Genomic DNA, 20,338 nt, shown 5'->3' on the forward strand with positions numbered 1-20,338 from the left:
GTTAGAAATAATGCTTTAATACAGATTGAAAGAGAGACCCGGTTACTACAGGCCAGAATTGATCAATTCATGTTTTTAAATCTTTGCAGCTAAGCCTTTGACTACATCTCAAAGCCAGCTAACTCCCACAATCATGAAAATGGTACACACGGCAGCAGCTGTGGGTGGAACATGCTCGCATGATTGCGTTGGACATGGGGATGAGTGGCAATAGATGAAAAGACAGAAGTGATCTCTCTCTGTCTCTCTCTCTCTCTTCCTCTTATCTACTTTCATTTCCACATCACATGACTCTTCTTCTAAAATACTTTTATCCTGAAAAGCAGCTAAACCCCTGCGTCATGGTGTTTGCCATTAACGAAATAGCATTTAAGATGCTCTTAACTAGTAAAGATGTGAATCGATTTCTGTAGCTGCCATCAGTAATATAAACATGCCATTGTGATGACCATGCTGACTTCCAATAGACTAGAAAGAGTTTGCTGACTGAGCGTCTTTAAAGCATGATACAGGGGTTTCCCAGAGTTGGTCTAAAGAGAACAGCCCAGATTGGTGATTCAGTGAGAGATGTTTTTGATACGTCACTCAGTAAAACAGAGCATATTATATTAATGTCCTTTTTTCACATACTGTATCTCTGGCTAACTTAAACATATGGGCAATCTGTAAACCCTTGAAGAGCTGTATATGAAATAATAGCATGCTCCCAACAAAGTGATTCAAGCAAAAGGTCTCATGACTCCACTGGACAGTATTTAAATAAATATAGTTCCTACAAAACAATACCATTACATTGCATTTGTTTCTCTGTTCACCTTAGATGCCACTGCTTTGTCAATGTTAATGTGTCACAGAGAGCTAATATTTATCCAAAGGCAGCAACATTCTAAGCAGCTTACATGACAAGAAGGAAACCTTGCTGCTTCAGGGTTGCACTCATTAAGTCAGCAGGTTTATAAGCTACAGATACTTGGGTGTAGATCCAAGTACATTCATAGACAGAATCAGTGGCATCTTAATGCTGTCTGTTGCTGATTCAAAGAAAATATCCTGACAGCTAGCTAAACATTAAATTGATTAGAATGGCCCTTCAATAGATGAACCTCTTAAAATGTAGTGCTTATTAAAGACCAAAGTGTACCATTTTTGTGAACATTATTGAGATGTAATGTAATGTAATTTTCTAGTAAGTACTGTTGAATATCTCATTTGCTATAAAAAGACCCAAAAACAAACATAAAAACAACTTCACTCAACTAAACTGACTCGAGGAAGACACTGATGATTTTATGCTGTTAAATCTTCCATCTGTATATATTAAGTTGTTTCAATGTTTACCATGATGCCATGTATCAGTATTATGCTGCTAATATTAATGAATCATCCAGCTTTGTATTGCCATCTCTCAGTACCGTGTTTTTCTCTGCCTGTGTGCATGTGCATTTGTGGATGATGAGAGAAATACAGGACACACACAAGCCCAAAGCAAAAAAAAAAACAAAGCAATGATGATAGGCCATTCTGTTTTAAGGCAGATACACACATGCCTACCAGCCTGACTCAAGCTCCTACCACGTCTAAATTATCTTGCTGACAAAGACTGTGAAATAGACTCACACATTCTCTTACGTGTGTGTGTGTGTGTGTGTGTGTGTGTGTGTGTGTGTGTGTGTGTGTGTGAATGAGAGAGAGAGGTGCAGAGCAGTCCTAGACGGTGCGTGACGGTGACCGCTTTTAATTCCAGCTGTAATGTGTAGGAGCAAATGCCGCAGTAATAGTAAAGCGCAGACCGGACCTCCCTTACTTCCCTCTCTACCTGTCTCTCACATTATAGTATGTGAAGTATGATCTTATGCCAATCTTCACTATAACTTTATCCCCGGTTGTCACTTTATGTTATACCACTGGCTGTAATGATGTACTGTTGTGTGACCCAGTAGTTCCCAGCCTCTCCTCCTGTTCTCCTGAATAATGAAAGACACGAGCCGTCATCCTGACTGTACTGTTGCTTCGTGGCCAGCTTGCCTGTCTCGCAGGTGCTGCTACCATTGCTGCCAACCACCATTGTATCAGTTTACCTTGCTGCCCATATTCCAAATTTTAACACAGTTCTGCGTGAGCAATTAGCATGTGCTGTGTATGTCTACTTATTGCACATGAGTAGGTGTTGTTTTTTCCTGCATTGGATCTGTAAAACAGAGTCTTATGTTATTTGGTTTCTGTGCTTGTTTTACCACCGCAACCTGCCAATGCTATGGTGGTTTAAGATGACTGCCATGCTGTGCTAATCCTGTTGTAATATCTCACCCTGCTAATGCAATATTCATATTAGTGCTACATGGGACTCGGTGTGTCAGACACATTATTTAAGCATGAATGTATTTTGCAGTGAAATCTATCATTTTAAGTTTCAGTGGTTTGGTTTCTTTTGTCTCTTGTGGCTTTATCTGATTTGGTTCCTCCTCCTGTGGTTATTTCTTTTTCAGGCCTATGGCTCAGGTTGTGATGTAGTGATCTTGGCTAGCGACTTTGAGTGTGTGCAGATTATCCCGGGAGCTCAGAATGGAAACATACAGGTGGGCTGTGTGGAGTGCTCCCACCAGCTTGGCAGGGTAAGTGTTGACTGCACACTCAGACACACTCCCACATGCAGTTTTCATATTTCTGTGTTGCCAGAAGACATTAGCAATTACACTGAGCATAAAGAAGTACATTTAGCTGTTTTGTACTGCCCATGCTTTTCTCTCCTTGCTATCCTACTCTGCTGCACCACTCCCCACCTACCCCTCTCCTGTGGGAATGGCTGTGCAGAAGCACTGATGGGCTGAGTAATGTTGTGATGATGAACACAGCTCTTTATTTTTAGATCGCTGCATCCTACGGAAACACAGTCTGCATCTTTGAACCTCTTTCTACCAACCCAAACAAACGCCACAAGGTGAGCATGAATGCCAGTATTTTAGATGTATATAGTGGTTTGAATCGGTATCTAGTGAGTTTAATCACACTTGTGTGCCAATAACATTGCATGGTGTGTGTTGCTCTCCTATCACTAACAGCAGCTTAACTATCAGTGGCAAAAGACAGGACAGTTCTTCCTTGATGCCATCACCTACAACCTGGCCTGGGACCCACAAGGTACGCCAATGCTTTCTGTGTTTAACTGATTCACTGACTGACTAAATTAACTACGCACAGCTCCTATTACAGCCCCCTGTGGTTTGTCTGGAACAACATGTGCATTATGTAAGAGTCACAGTGTGCAAGTGGCTCTGTGTACTGTAGTCGTCAACGTGGGACGAGAGGTGTGTAACATAGTGCTTTTGTGTCCTCAGGGAACCGTATCCTAGCAGCCACTGAGCGGCTCCAGCTGTGGGCTCCTCCACTGACAGATGCCCTGATAGAGGAGGAGGATGGGCAGATGAATGAGGACAAGCCCCACCCTGTCCTCAATGACTGGAACTGTGTCTGGCAGTGCAAGTACGTTTTTGTTTTTGTACATACTGTAAAAGCATCTCACATGATTGAAATGGATAAAAAACCTTGCTGCTTTAAGCTAATGTACATTAGGTCAGCAGCAGAATCAAAATCCAAAGATAATTTGGTACAGAGCCAAGTACAGTTATATAGAGGAACGGTTACTTTTAAAGTAAATGGCCTCTTAGTGCTGTCCATTGGTAAAGGAAATGCAGAAATATCGTGACAGCTAGCTAACCAGTAAATTGATTAGAGTGTCAACCAAACCTGTGTGACTTCATTTTTCTTCATTTCCTCCTCTCTCAACTCTTCTTCTGTTGTCTTGTAAATGTCAAGTTAGGAAAAGATCTTTAGCCAAGTTTGTCACAGGCAATTGCAAAAAATACTTTGCTCATCTTTGAAAATTTTTGAAATTGAAAATTGAAGTGGATTTTTTTATTCAGAGCATTGAGGGAACAGTCAAATATTACATGCTTGCAGTATTTTTTTCACCTTTGCCTGTTGAAAGTAAAACAGGACATTTTGCTCCTGTCAGCTGATGTGTTTAGCCTAGTTGTTTTTCCATCATGCAATAAAGAGTTCGTCCCTGCCCTTGGCAAACAAAATATTAACTTTAATTCTTCCTCTTGAAGGCTGTGAAATTACATAATTTTCAGTAATAAAAACTTATAGGCAGTTACTGATTATCCAAATGCATCTGCACACAGCCTAACATGAAAGGTTTGTATGCACTGCTGAAAGCCACTCTTTGGAGTCTGCAGCCTGTGCTTTAAGCTGTGTAAACAGACATAGACAAACTGGATAATACATATTAGTAATTGTCATCTGATGACACATATGCGTGCCCAGGAAAGAACCTAGAACAAGGAAGTGCAAGCTCTAAAATTACTAACCATAACTCATGCACAACGTAACCAACCAATGACAGCTGACAGGAGAACCACTTGTGTTTTTTTCTGTGGAGAGTTTCCTGTGAAGAAGTGAATATAGCTGATATCATTGTTTTTGCTTGTGTTTGTGTCAGGACTGCTGCATCTGTTCACATTGCCAAGTGGTCTCCTGATGGGGAGTACTTTGCAACAGTTGGGAAGGTATATGATTCATGTAAACACGTTGCAAAACAACAAATTGTTGAACAGTTCTTGTAATTGTAAGGTCTGTGGTGATGTTTTCATATAATGTAAGTTCACACATGTGTTTGCATACACAGGATGACTGTTTACTTAAGGTGTGGTATCCCACCACGGGCTGGCGTTCTGCAGTGGTGGTCCAGGACCCCTCCGATAAAAGGTCTCCTCCCGTTCACTTCTCCTTTGTTTACCTGGCCCATCCTCGCTCGGTCACTGGCATGTCCTGGAGGAAGACCAGCAAGTTCATGCCCAAGTAAGAAAGCACATACAATCACACAGTCAGGGTGGCCAGTAGATACTTTCTACTACATGCTCTTTGTCTTCTAAAGCATGGCTCAAAAAAGAGATTTGCCCCTTTTGAGTCATGTGTTAAAGAACAGGGGTGTAAAATGTTTTTGTTATTGTGTCCAATGCTAAAACTGACCACATTATCTTTGTCCTAATTCCAAGTATTGAAATTCCCACGACATACCGCTCTTACTATACCTTGAAAAAGCTGTGTAGATTTTCCAGGACTGGAAATCTTTGTGTGATTCATCCATTGTTCCTGCTCTCAGTAAACAGTAAAACAAAATTTCACACCTGTATACATTTTCTCAGAACACCAACCTGGTGTTACTGACTTTTAAAAAACTTCCCTTAGGACCCCGACTCACAAAGTGGACAGTCTTCCAGATGTGAGGCTGTCATTGAGTGCCTGTAGCTGACCATCACTATTAGTTACTGTGTGTCTGGCCAGTTTGCACTAGTCTCACTTATCTCTGGCTGTTCTTCAAATAAAGAATGTCTCTCCTTATATTTATCTTCTGCCTTTTCCTCTACCTCAAGCAAAAGATTCCAGACTGAGCAAAGAAAAGTTTACAATGTCAGTTGCAATTTGTTATCAGATATATTCTCAATTCGTATTCAGAGCATCTAACAGTTTGTCTGTCTTGTTTTTGAATCTGTTGTATTTCATTGGATTTACGAATAACGACCACTCTGGTTATTTCCTCTCATGCAGTGAGAATCAGGGTTAGGGTTAGATTTTATTCCTCCCACTTGCACTCCCACTTTATTATCATTTTTCTTTTTACAGCATATTTAATCATGTCCATAGTGAGGGTTGTTAGATGGGTTTTTTTTTAGAAAACAGTTAAAGGACTGTAGAGATGGTGTAGAGTAAATCACACCAGTGTATGTTTTATAAATTGATCAAAAATAAAATACTTACTGATTATTTACCGTTGTTTTCTAGGGGATCGGTGTGCAATGTGTTGCTGACATCCTGTGAGGATGGTGTGTGTAGGTTGTGGTCTGAGACCCTGCTACCAGAAGACAGCCTGCTTGGGGGACAAATCTCTGAGAACACACACTCCTTCAGCTCCAGCCTGCCAGGCCTGGCAGGCAATAAGGACAAGATCCAGCATGCTTTGGAGGTACACTTATTTACTCAGATCATACCAGAAAAAAAAACTCATAAAACAAAATGTCAAGTATATACTTTTTCTGAAAAACATAAACCTGTTTTCTGTGTTTCATTCCTGTGCTTTGCTTGATTAGTCAATCCACCACCTGAAGCATCTGCGCCGGGGCCGGCGACGGTCCTCTGCTCTGGTGGCCCACAGTGAGCTGCTGCCCTCTCAGCTTGGCACACAGGACGCACACACCCACCGCCACATCGCTCATCATGCCAACGCCCTGTGTCACTTCCATATCTCAGCCAGTATTAACCCCAACACAGGTAGGGTGTCTTTGTTTTAACTGGCTCAGAAGCATTTCTTTGTTTATTCGCCATAGATCCAAACATAGTTGCACTATTGACCATATAAGGGTGTCTATAATGTTCAGGTTTTTAATGACTCTGTAATGTCCTCTGTAATAGTGACATCATTCAAAAACTATGATATGTTTATGTTGCTGCAAACTGTGTTAAAAACACAGGCATTAGTGAATTGCAGAGATCTTATAAAACGTACTTAATTAGTGAAAAGGCTTTATCCCAAAAAAATAATAGACAGCTGTGCAAAACAGAATTTGTTTGGGTATGATGTGCGTTCTGCAACAGAGATATAGCAGAATTGGCTAACAACACATTCAGTGCAGCTGTGCACCCAGTCTAAGATTGAGTAATATTTTATTTACCCTTTTTGTCACTACTTTCATCTATATAATATCTCTACCTCCTCCTTCCACTCTCTTCCTCTGTCAGATATCCCAGCAGTGCTGGCTGACTCTGCAGTGTTCAACCCAGACGATGGCAGTGGTGGTGGAGGCTTTGTGGTACACTGGCTCAACAATAAGGACCTCAGCTTCACCTCCTCCATGGACCTCTTTATGCTGCAGCTCCGTAAGTTCTCTGAACAGCAGCTGGACCAGACTACTGAGGACCCCCTGGACCCCGAAGGATCCCCTATGAAGTTTGACTTTGGTATGACCCACGACCAGGCTAACACACTTCCCTTAAAACACATTAGCTTAAAAGCAACATCATGTTGTAAAAGCACATTGTTTTCTGGCTTTCTAGACCTGGATGAGATGTCTGACAAAGCCTCATCAGAGCAAGGTGAAGAGGGTGAGCCAGGGGAGCAGGGAAGCACCAAGGCATCCTCCCCGGGATCCAGCTCCAGCATGCCTTTGCCCTCCATGCTGCTGGAGAGGAAGATGGAGACTCTGACCACAGAGTGGAACAAGAGCCCAGACATGCTGTTCACCATCCACCCTGCCGACGGATCTTTCCTGGTTTGGCATGTGAAGTACCTGGATGAATTCAACCAGGGTATCTTCAGACAGGTTCAGGTGAGCAGAAATCAAGCTCATGAAAAAAAACTTTTCGGCTTTAAATTCCATAGTGAATGACTCACTCACTCACATACACACAGTGGCAGCAGTGTAACTGTAGTTAAACTTTGTCTAAAATGTAAGGTGACTCAGCACTCCCCCAGCCTTATGTAAGACTCCGAAGGAGACACTGCACTCCTCGGTGCTTGTGGGCTATTAAAACTTTGTCATGTCATGGTCCATAAAACTATAAATATATTTTATATTTCGAAATATCATGTGTATTATTAACATTTCAATTTAGAAATCTTCACACCTTATTTGAACGTTTTTGCATACTGTATGTATAATAATCCACTATGCAAATAAGTAGGGATGCTAGATGCCCTGCTCCCAATCTGAGTCCTTTAATATTGGGTATCTGCTAATACAGAGTCCGATCTGATACTTTTATTTACTTAAGTGTTGACAAAGTATGTATATGACACATTGAAGAACAGCTGTTGCCTACTAGATCTGACACACCCTATTTTCACATTACTTTATCCAAGTACTGAAGATCCTGGTTCAAAACTACATGAAAATCAAAACTAAAAGTTTATGATTACTGATCTTGTATAAATGCATGTTTAAGACTCTCAACAATCTCACAAACAATCTTTGACTGAGTACAGATATTGACTGCAGAGAGCATTTCAACCAGAGGACAAATAAAAATTTTGCCTGTCGTCAAGTTACTCACAGAATCAACATTAATTAGCAACATTTGATATAACCTGCCACTGGCGATGTTTGTCATTTCAACTGGTGAAAGCGCAGTTTAGTGCCAGCTAAAAATGAGGAACTATTACCTGAATGTTGTGTGCGTGTTGTACAAGAACAATGGGAGATAAGAGATTCGTTAGCATTGGAGTATAGTGAAACAGTGTATTTTGCCAACCATAGTGTCTGAAGTCAGAGTCGCTGACTGGTGCGCCTAAATAATTTGTCACATTCACACACTCTAATTTTCATTTGGATATGCAGCGAGAAGCTCGCACTGTAGAGCCCGGCTGTCCCGAAGGAGAGCGGCGCTGCAACACAAGCAGGCTGAGGAGGATAAAACATGGCTTTATTTTAGCTGATACCAATCCTCTAAAATATGCCCGGATGGGCCCCGATGAAATCGGCTCGGAACATCTCTACAAATTACTTAGCACGGCATTTCACGGGTCCTTACTTATTGTGATTACTTTACATGGACTGCAATGACACAGTACTGTATGCGGACACATAGCTATCAAACACACTCATTGCATTGTGGCATTGTATAATAAGAGCTTTATAATGCCACGTACACATATGAAGTTCATTTATACTGTTCAGTATACGGCTCAGTTGTGAGCATAAACTAGCAAGCCAATAGAGTATTGTTAATGTTGTTGCTACTGATGAACTAGAGAGCTGACATCACATTGGTATAAATTGCTAATTAGGTCTCTACAGGGCTGAAAGACTGCAGAGAATATGTGCCTGTGTTCCTAATAGTTCTTATTTCCCTTCAACTCTCCCACCAGGTGTCCTTCTCCTCCCGTATTCCAGTGGCATTTCCTACAGGTGATGCCAACTCGCTGAGTAAAAACATCCTGATGTACGCCTGCACTTTGACTGAGGGTGAGAGTGCTGGGGCAGGGGAGCAGGGAAGAATGGTCCAACGGATCTCCCACTCTGCTTCAATCTCCGCCAGCCTGGGTTCACCCGCCCTGGCCCCCTCTTCCAACTCTCGCCCTGGCATCAGTCCTGCTGTCATGATGGTCTCCAAGCATGTTGACGGATCTCTCAACCAGGTAAAACACTGTTAGGAACAAAGTTGACAGATGCACAATTTTTCTGTCAGTGTCAGTGTATGCATGTTTTCGTGAATGACCACTGCTGACCAAGGTGTAATCAAAAACTATTCTTTCATTTCATATCATAAATTAATTAATTCATTCATTCATTGTATGTTAGTGTGTATTCAGCCTTGCCAGCCCTCACTAAATCATTTGGTTCTCTCTGCAGTGGGCAGTGACATTTGCTGAGCGCTCCGCCTTCTCCAACGTATTGACCGTATCTCACAAGTTCCGGTACTGTGGCCACCGCTTCCATCTGAACGACCAATCCTGCCACACAGTGCTGCCACTGCTGCTGACGTCCTCTCACCATAATGCTCTGCTCACCCCTCCCTCAGCCCCTGGCAGCCTGGAAGGAGAGCAGCCTCACACCTTTCCCCTACCAAAGGGACTTCCCAGGTATAGAACAGAGGGAAGGCTGAGAAAGAGAAGGGAGGCAGTAAATAAGTGAGGGATGGGAAGAAGACAGAATAGGCAAGGAGCACATGGTTGAAATGACATAGATGCTGCTTGTTGTGACACGCTGTAACACGCTTTCATAAATGGTGGTCTTGTCCTCTGCATTAAACAGGAGTTCTAACGATGCATTACTTTTCCATTAGCAGGAAGCAGCTCCGTAATGCAGCTACAAGGACCTTCCATGACCCCAACGCCATCTACAGTGAGCTGATCTTGTGGAGGGTGGACCACATTGGACCCCTGTCCTGCACTGGAGGGGTCTCTGAACTGGCCCGTATCAACTCTCTGCACACCTCTGCCTTCAGCAATGTTGCTTGGCTACCTACACTAGTACCCAGCTCTGTACTTGGTAAACACACCATGCATTTTTAATATGGATGTAAATTTTAACCTTAGTGATGAGTGACATGTTGTTATATATTGTCATGTTGAAATGTATGCACAGTGTATAATGCAGGACTTTCTTACGAACTTTGTGTTGTGTCCTTCAGGAACTTACTGTAACAGTGCCAGCGCCTGCTTCGTGGCATCAGATGGTAAAAACCTGCGTCTCTATCAAGCTGTGGTGGATGCCAGAAAACTACTGGATGAGCTGTCAGATCCTGAAACGTCTGTGAGTGGACACACACACACATGATAATGTTATTGCTCATTGGGATGTGATAATCTCTGAGTCTCATTTCAGTGAATTTTATTTATCTGGGTCTTCATGTGTCACAACGTGGTTCTTTAAACTTTTTGACACAAAGGACCAGGAATGTAGTCCAATGTAGGACGCTATATTGGAGTGTACATCAACCATAAAACATAACAAATCTGATATAACCATTTAAACGTCTGTGAGATTTTTAATAATTTCCTTATAAATGTCACCAAAACAACAACACCTCGTCTATATCAGGCACACAGATCTCAAATTTATTGGAAATGTGGCTATGTTGTTATCTCTTGCTTCATAACAACCACCAGCCTACATTACCCTGTACTCCAAATTATAATTTACTTCTAATGCAGAACACTAAATGGATAGCTTACCATTTTCTTGTGTGTCTCTATTTAGAAACTGGTTGGCGAAGTGTTCAACATTGTCAGCCAACAGTCGACTGCCAGACCTGGATGTATCATAGAGTTGGATGTCATCACAAACCAGGTTAGCAGCTGCTCTGTGTTTTTCACACCAACCTCAGATCAGTGGTGGACAGAAATTCAGGGCTTGCAATCTTATCAATAGCTATAGTAACCTGTTTGATGCTATTTCTATGTGCATCCAGTGTGGCGCCAACACCCAGCTGCTGCATGTCTTCCAAGAGGACTTCATTCTAGGTTACAAGCCCCAGAAAGAACCAGAAGCATACATGCCCACCTTTCCACCTGGTGAAGGTATAGCACACTGATAAATGAATACTCTGTGTAGATTTGTTTCCTAATACTTTTTCAAACCTGATTGTCATTAGAAGATAATGTAATTATTTTTATAATTACTATATCCAGATTACCAACCTGCTCCATTCTCTGAGAAGTTCTTCCTGGTGGTGATAGAAAAGGATCTTAACAGGAACTCAGTCCTGCAAATGTGGCACCTGCACCTCAAGTCCGTGCAGGCCTGTGTTGGTAAGTGTTGAGTGCACACAGCTGAGCAGTTACTTCTGCATGAAAGCATGGATTTTAAATGTGAAGCCTGCCTTTTTATCTACAACAAACTGCCTTCACTGAGGTGTTGGCCAGCTGTAATATTCCTGTGTCTCTGTGTCCAGATGAGCCGAGCCCAGATTATAGCTTCCAGAGCCAGCTAATGGTTCCCAATCAAGTTGTGAATGCTGACTCGTCTCCAGAGACCTCTCCTATCAGACCCCTGCCACGCTCAGCCTCTACAGCCAACTTGCAATCAGCCAGCAAACTCATCCTCAGCTCCAAGCTGGTGTACAGCAAGAGGCTCGACCTGCCCCACGGGGTGGAGGTTACCAGGGCCACCCCCTCTGCAGGTTGGGATAGGCACACAGTTGTCACACATATGACTCACACCATCTTGTTTTTGCCAAATTTTTCCAAGGGTGACTAGGCATTTTTAAATCAGGTTAGGCAGATTCCAAGAAGTACCTAGAAATTTGTCACATGTTATGTAGAAAGTAAGAAACCAAGAAATCGGGTTAATGCAAGAAGTCTCAGAATGTGTTTACATGCTTTGGAATAACCTGCTGGAAATGTTCTCAGTTTTTGTTCTGCCTCTTCTTTCTGCTAGGTCATCTGAGTTCCTCCTCTATCTACCCTGTGTGCCTGGCTCCGTACCTGATTGTTACTACCTGCTCTGACTCTCGCGTGCGGTTCTGGCACTGTGATGTGGAGGGTGGTGACGGGTATAGCGAGAATGACCACGACAACCGTGTGTACCGCTGGGAGCCCTGGGCCCTGATGAATGAGGAGGAAGACAACAACAGTGCTGTCTGTGTGTCAGGACGACCTGTAGCTGTGTCCTGCTCTTACACCGGCAGGCTGGCCGTGGCCTTTAAAAAGCCACGACAAGGACAGGTAGGGAATTAGAATTTGGCTTTGTAATGGTGTTTTCAGTGTATTGAACCAAAAGTCCTATAGCGATGTGGGAATTTATTTGCAATCATGTTGAGGTGGAAAATTGCAATAAAAATGTAAATGCAGTGACATCGTTTGGCTGTATATCCTGGATCCTCCAAAAATAGATAACAATTCCATATATCAGCATATTAATGCATATTTATGTAAAGTGGAGAATGGTGAGGTAGGAACTACATTAAATAAACATGTCCATTATGCATTAAACATTACATGTGTGTTTAAAATCTGTGTCATTGATGAAAAGGAAGTGATATAGCTACTCTATATTTAAAGTATGTGGAGCTGGATGTCATTGAACTGAAACTCAGTTAATGCCTATGAACAGCAATCTAGGTTTTCAGTGTACTTCAGGTTCTGATACAGGATAGAGGTCTGTGAGGTTCAGATTTGACATATTCTAAGAAATCAGACATTTTAAGGTAGCTCTCATCTTGTCCTCAGCTGCAGGGTTCTGGAGAGGACTTCTCTATGCATGTGTCCATCTATGAGTGTGAGTCTACTGGTGGCTCAGAGTGGGTGTTAGAGCAAACTCTCCACCTGGATGACTTTACCAGACCCTCGTCAACCCTGGATCCAAGAGTCAGTGTGGACTCCAACCTCTTTGTCTACAGCAGGTCAGGAGGGCACTGCTTGTGTGTTTGCATCATATTCTGTCAGTCCCTGTATGTTTACCAGTATGGGTGTCTCATAAGTTACTCATTTTCTCCATGCCAGGTCTGACCTGTACATGAGCAGGGACCATAGCTCCCCCAACATTAAGCACTACGTCCACCTGGACTGGCTGTCAAAGGAGGATGGATCTCACATCCTCACTGTGGGAGTTGGATCCAACATTCTCATGTACGGCCGAATCTCCGGCATGGTCAATGAACAGACTAGCAGCAAGGAGGGGGTGGCTGTTATTACCCTTCCTCTAGGGGGCAGTATCAAACAGGGGATCCGCTCACGCTGGATCCTGCTTCGGACCGTGGACCTCCTGTCCTCCGTGGACGGCACACCGTCTCTGCCAGTGTCCTTGTCCTGGGTGAGGGACGGCATCCTGGTGGTGGGCATGGACTGTGAAATGCACGTGTATGCCCAGTGGCATCAGGACAAGAAGCCTGGGGAGGGAGAGGAGGGCAACCTATCATCTGCAGACATTGCTGGAGGTCAAACCATAGGTTCCTCATCAGCCTTTGAAGGGAGAGCCAGGTCTAAGAGTGTGTTTGAAGGGAATACTGCAGTGGATGAGGCCCTTCGTGCCCCTGCAGGACTTCAGGAAGGGGGACTGTTTGAGGCAGCTCACTCCCTGTCCCCGACTCTACCCCAGTACCATCCCACCCAGCTGCTGGAACTCATGGACCTGGGCAAGGTTCGCCGTGCCAAGGTGAGTTTGTTTCTGCCTCATTCAGTGACTTATTTAAAGCTCTCATTTATTGAATAAAGAAGTTTAATAATTGCCTCTCACCTTTTCTGGTGACAAATGGCCACAGACACTATCTACTAGATAATCAGGGATTTGTGATGAGCTCATCTAATCCACAGTTTTGTATGCGCTGTATAACTCATTGCTCCTATATGCATCAGGCCATCCTCGCTCACCTGGTGAAGTGTATTGCCGGAGAAGTTGCTGTGGTGAGGGATGTGGAGGCAGGTGAGGGCGGAGCCAGGAGACATCTGTCCCGGACCATCAGCGTGACTGGCAGCACAGCAAAAGACACCATTGTGGCTGGCCGCGATGGGGGCAGGGACTACACAGAGATCAACTCTATCCCTCCCTTGCCCCTCTACTCCCTTATGTTGGCTGACCTAGACACTTCGTACAAGGGGGCAGAAGAGGGTGCTAAGGGAGCTAAGGTGGCTGACGGTGAGGGAGCGCAGAAGTCTGCAGAGGACCAGTATTCTGACCTCTTCCAGGTAGGTAGAGTTAAGAAAGCTCTGATTTTCTTTTTAAAGGTTTAGTCCACTGATAGGTTTAACTCCTTTCCTCCTGTTTTAACAGGTGGCAACAGTTACCACAGATGACTTTGTGAATTTTGCCACCGACAAACCAGAGAAGAAGTCTCGAGTTATCAACCTCTCTCAATATGGACCGACCTACTTTGGACCAGAGCATGCTCAGGTATTGCAGTATTTTTTAGAGGGAGTTTCCATTAACCAAAAAAAAAAATCCACAGATAATGTAAGCTATTTATGAAAAAACATATATATATATATATATATATATATATATATATATATATATAGCTGTTAATAGGGTGGTAACAGCTTGGTAATAACAGGTTAATGATGGTAACAGTAAAGTACAATAATAACCATTCAATATCTTGTTAACAACAATAACAATATTGTGGTACGGGTAGTAATGGGGAGGAAACATGACAGTCATAACATGGTAAGAAAAATAGACTGTGATGTAATAATGTATTATGTATAATAGACTGTAATGTAATGTGTAATAATAGACTGGGTAATATTTAACAGTACAGTAATGACTCACATTGTAAATCAGTACTGTACACACTGATGAAACCTTTCAATCTGTTGTGGCTCTCCTTGACTCACTTTCTTCCTACGTGTGTCCAGGTATTGTCCAGTCACCTCATGCATTCCAGCCTACCAGGACTGACCAGACTAGAGCAGATGTTCTTGGTGGCCTTGGCTGATACTGTTGCAACCACCAGTGCTGAGGTCGCTAGCTCCACTGATCAACAGTACACAGGTCCGTTTATATGTTTGTGTGTTTAGGTTACAACATTATTTGTACAATTATACATTTGTGATATGTACAGTAGATTATGTTATATTATATATTAACATAAAGTAAATATAATATATTGCTCCAAGGTTTACTGGGGTTAGAGACTGTTGTGTCTGTATTCCTTGAATGGGAGTTGTCACCACATTAAAATAAAAATAAAAAATCCAAACCACAATAAACACACTAACTAATATTCTAACACGACAGTCAAATAATATCTTTAGGTTACTTCTGATGCTTGATTCTCCTCACAGCTTTCTCTGTATTATACATCTTTTCATCTATCAAAATAGTTATACCGGTTTGCTGACCTCTTCTCATTTTTGTAGCGTCCACACAAGTGTCGAAATTCTTTCATGTATATTAATCCTCCCTATTGAAGTGTCCTTGAGCGAGAGCTGACCAGCTGTCTCTCTGATCTGTCAGGGAAGAGGACGAGCAAGAATTTTTCCTTCGCAGATGAATAAATTATTGCCTCATTGTGTATAATGTACTTTGTATGAAAGATATATGATGCGCACATACTTGCAGAATAGGCCTGTATTGCAATTTGGCGTGTTGGCCCGCCTCATTGTCTATCATTCCACTAACTGTGACCCTTGGTAAGTGATAATATTGTATTAAAGTTGACTAAAGGTTATAGACATAAAAGCTAAGTGTTCCTGGATGTAGTTCCAGGCATCAAATCTTTATTAAGATAAACAACAGTGCTTATACTATGCCTCTTTAACTGTATATAAACAGGCACTGCACCTTTTCCACTATCTTTGTCTTTTTTCTCCAATTTTCCATCATATTTATTTAGTCTTTTGAGAGGAAGACATTAGCAGGTTGTTCCAGGGCTAAGTACAGACAGAGAGGGTAAGAAGGTTCAAGGACAAGAGACACAGTCTGACAGGATCACATGAACTCCAGTGATACTGGAGTGTTAAAGGGTTTTGCTTTCTGGCTGCCATTTTAATAGAGTGGTTGGTGGAATAACAGTGACAAAGCTGACAGCTCCCTGGTGTTGTGTTTGTGTAGGTGCTGAGGCTCTAGATGAGTGCGGACTGAGGTACCTGCTGGCCATGCGTCTTCATACCTGCCTGCTCACCTCTCTGCCCCCCCTCTACCGTATGCAGCTGCTCCACCAGGGTAAAACACACTGCACACCATACTGCTGCTGTGACACATAACTGTATATATAATGTTGTTTTGATAATAATAATAATACCACTATATTGTCATTTTGTGGCTATGAGGTATAGATTACTAGTGCATTTAATCTTGCGAATGAACTTCAGACATCTTGCTCTCCTTCTCCCTCTCCCTCTATCTGCCTCTACGACAGGCTTATCAACATGCCACTTTGCATGGGCCTTCCACTCGGAGGCAGAAGAAGAGCTGCTGAACATGATCCCAGCCATGCAGAGAGGCGACCCACAATGGTCTGAGCTCAGAGCTGTGGGAGTGGGTTGGTGGATACGCAACATCAACACTCTGCGGAAAATGGTGGAGAAGGTACCAGGACAAATTCAAATTCAAAAATTCAACATTCAAAGGCAGTCTGACGCATTTTTCTCTGTACTAACAAGCTGAAATGTATTTCCTACAAGAAGTAGTAGTAGTAGAATAATGATAAACACCTGGGATCATTGTAAAGAAAGAGCAATGCAAAGCAAAAACAAGTAGGGAATGTACATTAGTCTTGAACAGTAGCTAAATAAGTGGAACATTTGTACCGCAGGGTGTGACGATTTGCTGCTTATATTTTGACTCCTTTGTTGTCTTTGAGTGCATTCCACATCATTCCAGCCAATAAGTGAAAACTGGAATTATTCAACTAAAAACTGTAATGTTCACGTGTAATTAGATAGGTAAAGCTGCGTTCCAGAGACACAACGACCCTTTAGATGCTGCTCTGTTCTACTTGGCCATGAAGAAGAAAGCTGTCCTGTGGGGGCTCTTCAGGTGGGACATTGTTTCTGATCTTGAATCAAGTTTCTGTCTGACTTCTTACAAAACCTTTATGGGGTACTGAGCTGTGTGGTTTTCTTCTCTCAGGTCTCAGCATGATGAGAAGATGACTCAGTTTTTCAAGAACAACTTCAGTGAAGACCGTTGGCGAAAGGCAGCTCTGAAAAATGCTTTCTCCCTGCTGGGAAAGCAGCGCTTTGAACAATCTGCTGCCTTCTTCCTGCTGGCTGGATCACTCAAAGACGCTATAGAGGTGTGAACAAGCACACACACTTTTACACTCAACAACACACAAGATACACAAACAGAGATACACAGACATAACTCATTACTGTTGAGTCTGCTCCAACACTCCATTTTCATTTCCGTCACTGTGGAAACTTGGCATAGCCTTGTTTTATTGAAATACAATATAAATTGTGAAGGTGTGTCTGTGTGAGAGTTAAATCACTACATCACTAATAGTGCAGATATCTGTTGCTGAGAGAGCTGGGTATTGTGCAGCCTTTAAATCGCATTAGAGAAGTCTAAATTATACTGATAAGATGCATAAAAAGCCTGCATGGTTTTCCTTGGCCAGGGTTTTCATATCACCCAGTCAAAATATACAGATAGCCAAAAAAAGGAAATAGAAGCGTGAGCTTTGTGTGCTTCAGGTTGCAGTGGGAATTACTACCTCAAAATTCCTTACATTTCTGCAATTTAATGCTTGCTTACTTACTTACATGTTTTACTTAAACTACAGATTTAACCCAGTCTCACCTCTGCTATTATATGTTGTGTAGGTGTTGTTGGAGAAGATGGAGGATCTCCAGTTAGCCATGATAGTAGCAAGGCTGTATGAGGCTGACTTTGAGAATTCATCCACCTGCCAAGGCCTCCTTCATGAGAAGGTCCTGGGCTGTAACAGGGACGGAAGTGGTTACCACTGTTCCAGACTGCACCCTGACCCGTTCCTCCGCAGCATAGCCTACTGGATCATGAAGGATTACACCAGAGCGCTGGACACACTGTTGGAGCGAATCCCCAAAGAGGATGACGAGAACCCTGGTTAGTTGGTTGCAGACATTTCAGTCAGTATTACACATCAAACCCTGTATGCTTTGCTCATTATTTGCACTGTGTGCTATGATTAAAGGCTTTTCTTTTTCTTCTCCCTTTTATTCACCCCTCTGTGTTAGATGTGATGGTGAAATCCTGCAACCCTGTGGTGTTTAGTTTCTATAACTACCTGAGGACACACCCTTTGATCATCCGTCGCCACTTTGCAAATGCAGAGGGCACAGCAACAACTGTGGGCCTCACTGCTGAGAAGAGCAGCGCAGATGAGATCAACCTCATAGAGCGCAAACTGTTCTTCACCACTGCCAATGCACATTTCAAGGTGGGTTCAATAATATGGCCACTCACTCCAATCCAATTCTTCTGATGCAGTTGCGACCTTTTATCTACCTCTCCTATTACAGTTGTTTAACAGTCTGAAAAATGTTTAATTCCAAAAGTGTTTAGACATGATTTTAATCATATCTAAATCTTCTATAGGTGGGCTGCCCTGTTCTGGCTCTGGAAGTGCTCTCCAAGATTCCCAAAGTTACCAAGAAATCTGGCTCCTCGCCTCTCAGCAAAGCTTCATCCAAAGCCAACTTAAACTCCAGCCAACCCCTGGAAAATGGCACCCAGGGAGGTGCAGACTGGGGCTCCCCAGCAGCCCCTGCCTTTGCCTGGGGAGGAAATGATAGTGTGGGTGGGTTGGATTGGAGCCAGCCTATGGTCAAGTTGGAGGATGACGGGCTGCAGCTGGACTGGGGAGCTGACAAGGAAGATGATGAAGATGAGGATGATGATGGTGGTCTGACCATGAAGAAACCTGAGGCTGAAACCAAAACAGACGGCGTATCAGAGAGTGGCGGCTCCAAACTGCAGAGAGAGAACTCACAGGTAGGAATATACAGAATATATGTTAGAACAATTGCAAATACTGGAATGATCATAGGATAGGATGATACACATACTTGAAACATTAAATATTTCTTTATTTTAAATCTCCCCTAAAATAAAAACGTTTATTAAGTTATTTCTAACCCATTGCAAAGTTCAGTTTTAATTTATAAACTTGAACCTGTTTCACACTCAGTCATTTTGATGCTATGTGAAGACAAATCCTGTCCTAGGTCAGTTTGTGTGCTGGATATATTGGGATTTAGGGCCAATGTCTGATTCACAACCAAAAGTTTTGCGTGCATGTGAAACTCATTTGGATTTAACATCTCAGACAAAAGTAGCTGAACTGGCATGACACTGGACCAGGAGGGGTTTAAATGTGTTAGGAGATTAGACTTACTGTAAGACCTCAATCGTTGCCATAAATATGACCCATACGGAGGTCTTGACCCTGTAATCCATCTAAGAGTATCTTTCTGAAAGGTTCTTAATGGAATTCACATTAGGAATTTGCAAGATAAAGCCTCACTATGTTAAAAGAAATAGGTTTCTTTTGGTGAAGTCTGCATCGAGAACAGACTCTCTGGAAGCCTGCAGAAAGTGTGCTTGATGCCCCCTGGCAGATTTGAATGTGAATTTAGAGGCTGTAAGCACAGGAATGCTCACACAAGTTCAGAAAAGTGCAGGCCTTTTTCTTTAACTCACTCTCATATGTTTCAGGGTGAGTCAGAGGTGGACGTGATAGCAGAGCAGCTGAAGTTCCGTGCCTGTCTGAAGATCCTGATGACAGAGCTGCGTACGCTGGCCACAGGCTTTGAAGTGGATGGAGGAAAGCTCCGCTTTCAGCTCTACAGTTGGCTGGAGAAGGAGATCGCAGCCATGCATACGATCTGCAACTACAAGGTACACTTTGATAAGATTTGATGTAGTCTATGCAACTTTATGTTCTCTTGTGCAGTACTTGGTATTAGCAAGAGTGTTTTTTTCTTCCTGGTTGACGAGAGTTATTCATCTTAAATTTTGTTAACACAAAGGTGGAGGGGAAGGACGAAGATTCAGAGGTGGAGCATTGGGGAGAGCGTACAGCATCAGTGGACATACCAGACGAGGCCCTGGAGCATACAGAGGCCGGGGCCTACGAGCGTCACCAGACGGAGCGACGTCGTCTTCAGGCCAAGCAGCAGCACTCTGAGAGGCGCAAGGCGTGGCTGAGGAAGAACCAGGCCCTGCTGAGGGTGTTTCTGTCCTACTGTAGCCTTCATGGAGCCAAAGGAGGAGGAGTCACCTCTGTTCGCATGGAGCTTCTGTTCCTTCTGCAGGAGAGCCAGCAGGTACACACACACTCATATACACATGTATGTAACATAATTCTACTTGATTAATGCAAAATAATCTCTCCAGCAAAAGCAAATCTA

At 42.9% G+C, this 20,338-nt stretch overlaps 1 protein-coding gene across 1 annotated transcript in view; it reads left to right on the plus strand.

Annotated features, from left to right (window-relative positions):
- dmxl2 (Dmx-like 2) overlaps positions 1 to 20,338 on the plus strand; it is a 36,741-nt gene that overhangs the window by 3,804 nt on the left and 12,599 nt on the right. Inside the window, 34 exon segments of the mRNA XM_070910975.1 lie at positions 2,487 to 2,612; positions 2,867 to 2,938; positions 3,060 to 3,138; positions 3,336 to 3,480; positions 4,502 to 4,568; positions 4,688 to 4,860; positions 5,845 to 6,025; positions 6,150 to 6,330; positions 6,799 to 7,017; positions 7,114 to 7,385; positions 8,924 to 9,193; positions 9,408 to 9,570; positions 9,573 to 9,637; positions 9,848 to 10,046; positions 10,189 to 10,310; positions 10,758 to 10,847; positions 10,969 to 11,077; positions 11,189 to 11,308; positions 11,452 to 11,679; positions 11,937 to 12,223; positions 12,734 to 12,900; positions 13,001 to 13,652; positions 13,853 to 14,182; positions 14,268 to 14,387; positions 14,852 to 14,987; positions 16,050 to 16,160; positions 16,357 to 16,526; positions 16,879 to 16,976; positions 17,070 to 17,235; positions 17,768 to 18,032; positions 18,164 to 18,366; positions 18,525 to 18,920; positions 19,644 to 19,826; positions 19,970 to 20,254. Of these exon segments, the coding sequence (XP_070767076.1) occupies positions 2,487 to 2,612; positions 2,867 to 2,938; positions 3,060 to 3,138; positions 3,336 to 3,480; positions 4,502 to 4,568; positions 4,688 to 4,860; positions 5,845 to 6,025; positions 6,150 to 6,330; positions 6,799 to 7,017; positions 7,114 to 7,385; positions 8,924 to 9,193; positions 9,408 to 9,570; positions 9,573 to 9,637; positions 9,848 to 10,046; positions 10,189 to 10,310; positions 10,758 to 10,847; positions 10,969 to 11,077; positions 11,189 to 11,308; positions 11,452 to 11,679; positions 11,937 to 12,223; positions 12,734 to 12,900; positions 13,001 to 13,652; positions 13,853 to 14,182; positions 14,268 to 14,387; positions 14,852 to 14,987; positions 16,050 to 16,160; positions 16,357 to 16,526; positions 16,879 to 16,976; positions 17,070 to 17,235; positions 17,768 to 18,032; positions 18,164 to 18,366; positions 18,525 to 18,920; positions 19,644 to 19,826; positions 19,970 to 20,254 (6,450 nt within the window).

Source organism: Enoplosus armatus, chromosome 1, assembly GCF_043641665.1.
Source record: "Enoplosus armatus isolate fEnoArm2 chromosome 1, fEnoArm2.hap1, whole genome shotgun sequence".
Classification (NCBI taxonomy): domain Eukaryota; kingdom Metazoa; phylum Chordata; class Actinopteri; order Centrarchiformes; family Enoplosidae; genus Enoplosus; species Enoplosus armatus.